Source organism: Gossypium raimondii, chromosome 10 (genome assembly GCF_025698545.1).
Source record: "Gossypium raimondii isolate GPD5lz chromosome 10, ASM2569854v1, whole genome shotgun sequence".
NCBI lineage: Eukaryota > Viridiplantae > Streptophyta > Magnoliopsida > Malvales > Malvaceae > Gossypium > Gossypium raimondii.
Genome location: NC_068574.1, coordinates 57,888,118 through 57,892,346, shown reverse-complemented (window position 1 = coordinate 57,892,346; position 4,229 = coordinate 57,888,118). Strand labels below are relative to the sequence as shown.

At 28.9% G+C, this 4,229-nt stretch overlaps 1 protein-coding gene across 1 annotated transcript; it reads right to left on the bottom strand.

Annotated features, from left to right (window-relative positions):
• Positions 1–1,212: 1,212 nt before the first annotated feature.
• LOC105778602 (zinc finger protein ZAT12) lies at positions 1,213–1,981 on the bottom strand. The gene has a single exon (XM_012602329.2). The coding sequence runs from the start codon at positions 1,899–1,901 to the stop codon at positions 1,362–1,364; it is 540 nt and encodes a 179-aa protein (XP_012457783.1). The 5' UTR covers positions 1,902–1,981; the 3' UTR covers positions 1,213–1,361.
• Between the last annotated feature and the right edge of the window lie 2,248 nt (positions 1,982–4,229).

Sequence of the window (4,229 nt, the reverse complement as noted above, 5' to 3'; positions counted from 1 at the left end):
AATAATTTCTCATTTTACCCATAAATAAAAGGTCAAATTCCATAAAAGGTCCCTTTACTATAATTTGATAGTTCTAATTCATCTATTTTCGAAATATGTAATTTCAAATTCGAGGTTAACTTTTTTCTATTAATTACATTAAAGCATTTGCCCTAGCTTTTTTTTTTTTTTTGGTTACAAACATATGGTGATGTAGGGGTGAGCGTTCGATCGAATCAAGCGAAACAATTTCGAGTTAATCGAGTTGACGAGTCCTATTTTATCATCCTAACTCAAATAAAAAAATTTTCGAATCGAGTCAAGTTGAATTGAGTGAAATTGTTCAAGTTAAATTAAAAATTTGAACATGTCAAATTAAAATCTTCTTACAGTATAACTAATTTCATGTTAGAGTACATAAATTTGAAACCATATATACTAGAAAACTTTTTCAAAGAAAGAAAAACATTAGTATGGCAAACTTGAAACATTAATTAACTTATTTAGATCCCAAAATTATTATTCTAGAAAATGTTTAATTTTTTAACTTTCTTTATATATTTTTAGAATTTTGTTTGAATTTTTTATAATTTTTAAAATATAAGTTTTGGAATTTTTATAAATATTTTGAATTTTAAAATTATTTTAAATTTTGAAAATTATTTTGAATTGTTTTGTAATTTTGTTGAGAAAGAGACCAATTTGCTCATTTTCAAACTTGACAGGGATCAAAAGGTATTTATATCAATCTGTTATTTGAATTATTCGAGTTATTCGAATTGTAAAATTCAATTCGATTCGAACTCAAAACTCGAAACTCGAATTACTTATTCGAGTTGACTTGAATAATTTGAATAACTCGATTAGATTAACTCGAAATTAAAAAAAATTAATTTTTTCAAATCGAATCGAATTTTACTCACCCTATGATGATATGCCAAATACACTTTGCCATTTTTAGTAAGACAAATAGCATACTTTTTTTTCTTTTGAAAAAAATTATCTTGGGATTAAAAAATACATATTTCCAGAAAATACTAAAATGATCTAGAAGGATTCGCCTAAAATGAATAATACATGCAATTTTACCTAAATAAAATATCAAGCCAAAAAGAAAAACTCATGAAACATGAAAAGAACTGAACAAACAAGTTATGTTTGTCTTCTGGTTAAAGAGTCATGTTGATGTAAACAAATTCACCAAAAAGAAATTATAATCAGAAAATATGTTAATTTAGAATAAAAGAAAAATATAATGATATATATCTCTATATTCATTATACATCTCTATCTGTAAATTAATGAACAAATATATACATGAACCCCCTCTAGAAAATTTAAAAACAAAATCAAAATCATATAGCTAATCAGAAAGTAAGAGTTTAGAAGAAACAATCAATTGGTGGAGCTGCTTTGCCAAGCTTAATCAATTCTAAATCATTCTCTAATGGAGTCAAGTTCAAATCCAAACATAAAACCCTTCTGCTATTCGGTTTCTTCACAATCGGTGTCCTTACGGTCTCTTGAGATGACGTCGAAGAACTCAAAGGTCCATGTTGGTGCTGGTTTTCACTCGAACCACCCCTGTGCCTCCTCATATGTCCTCCCAAGGCTTGTCCGATTGAGAACTCCAGCCCGCAGATCGAACACTCATGTGTCTTAGGCTTCGCTGGTGGTTGGTTCTCCGTTGATCCGCTATCGAGCAACTTGGGTTTCTTGTGGCTCGCTCGATGACCACCTAGAGCTTGGAACGAAGCGAACTGTCGGTTACATGTTTTGCACTCGAAAACCCTAGTAGGGTTATTGTTGTTGTTATCGTCGAAGATGATATGATCATATTGGTTTCTTCCTTGTGAAAGGAGCATCAAACAATTTGCCAAAGCCAAATTGTTCTCAATTTCATTAGGAAAGCTTCTCTTCATAGTGCTTTTTGGGGGTATGGTGTGAAAATGGAAGTTGTTTTGGGGGTATTTGATGATCTATTCAAATAAGAAGTAAAATGGGATTTTTATTTATAGATTGGTTTGATAGGAAATTATAGAGATGGAAGTTTTTGACTTTTATAGTTGACCTTCTGGAATGACGTTTGTATCCCTTGTTTTAGTCATTTTTTTTTATCTATATCAAGTTTTTGTCACTTTAATTGAAATATGGTATTAGCGTGTTGTGAGTTTTGAGTGTGAAATCAGTTCAACTCGTGCATGCGTCAGCATGACCGAGTTGCTGAGTCGAACGAGTTGCAAGCCTTTTCCTACAAGTTAGAGTCTTCAATTGTCTAGAAGAGTCTAACTTTCTCAGCAAAATGTTGTGACTGGTCATACCCAATAAATATTTCCACGTGGAATTTATAGTCAATTGAATATTAGGTGGCAGTTGATAGTTGGTAGAATGGTTTTACTTATTGTAGGTTCTTTTGTATGCGAACCAAGTAAGGTCATGAGTTACATGGTTGAGATAAGAGGGATAACCTTTATATGTTTTCACACTTTTTAGTTTAGGCTTTTTCTTTCTTTTACTTCTTTTCTTAATTCTTTGGATAATGCAAATGCAAGTGCATCCTTATCACATTACTCAAAAGTCTTTCACAAATAAAATATTATTCAATTGACAAAATAATTTTAAAAATTTATTCAAAGCTCGACTTATTATATAAATCACATCTTTACGATCGAATGAATAATCGACTTTTGAAAAGATTTAATTCATTTTAATTTAGTGTATTTATATATTTACATTCAAATTCTAGTGAAAAATTCAAATTTATAGAAAAAATTGTTCAAGATGCTCGACTTATATATATTTACAAAAGATTATCTGATGATCAAACTTAAAATCAATGCCGATTTGAACATAAGTTATTTGTCACTCCACCATTGGTCCAGTAATTTTATATTCTTAAATATTTAAAATAAAAGTTGGTGAAGTTTTAGTACGGTTGATATCAGTATTATTGTTAGTGTAGAAGGGCATAAATTGAATGTTTTAAAATACATTTATCCTTTTATTTAAACATTAAATAGGGATTATGGATATTTTAGATATCTAAATGAAAATGGAAATTTAAATATAATTTTCCACTAACTTTCTAGAGTCAAGATAGTTAAAATGTAGATTGGAATAGTAGGGGAAAATATAATTTATTTCCACCGTTTCGTCATTGCTTATTAGATCTTTCACCGACGAAATTGCAAAGAAAAAAAAATGAAAATACAAAAACAGAACTAATTTTTTTATAAAGAGAAAAAACAATTAATTGAATTTCACAAGAATCTTCTGTTTGCCTAAAAAGAAAGTCGGGTCAAACAATCTACAATTATTAGTGACGGCGTCATTGAATTTTATGGGCATTACTTGAAAACCACGTATTACTTTTGGACTTACACCACTTACGTGTCAAATACCCCCGAATACCTTTTAGCGACGAAATCCTTAAGCTTTTCTCTTGTCGGCTAAAGTGGTCCTTTGTTTCTTTTGCTTGATTGCTTTTGCACACTTAAAAAGTGGATTTGAAGCTGATTTTTTTTGGTTATACCATGTAATTTGTTAAATTTTGAATTACTAAACCATTTAGAGAATTTTAATTATATATTATATAACATTTGGTTTGATAAGGGTTTAACTAGGGGAGAAGGTGGGGGCAAGCAAAGGTCGGACCCCCTAAAAACAATTATTTAACTCCTAATAATTTATAAAATTTTCAGTAAATAAATAAACCCAAATGATAAAATTTTAATCTCGTCTTAAAATTTATCTTATAAAAATATACAATTTAATCTCAATCCTTTCAGGAAAAAATTCTAGCTTCACACTTGGTTTAACTACAAAATTGACTTCAAACTGTATTAATTTTTTCACTTAGGTATTTAAAATTGTTTAGGTTAAAAGTAGTATCTAAACTATTAATATTTTTCATTTTATTAAAAAATGTGTGATATTCAGTAAGAATATGTCACGTGTCACGTTATTATTAGTTGATATCGAATAAAATGTACATTCAATCCTTTAAAAAGTAATTATTTAAAAAAAACATAAAATATTTCTAAATTAAAGAAATGACAAAGGAGGAGAATGAAAGGTGGTTGAAGAAAAGATGGTGGCGGCTAGTCAACTTTGTAGCTGACGATTACTTAACCCAAAATCCCTTAATTTATTTTAATTATTTTATTAAGAATGTTTAATTAGTGGCTTTAGTTAATAAATAATTACTTTTTGAGTTTACTCTTTTAGTTGAAAAGGTGTTTTCTTTGGTT

Excerpts from the sequence above, each read along its gene's own strand:
- LOC105778602 (XM_012602329.2), bottom strand. The coding sequence starts at position 1,901 with ATGAAGAGAAGCTTTCCTAATGAAATTGAGAACAATTTGGCTTTGGCA.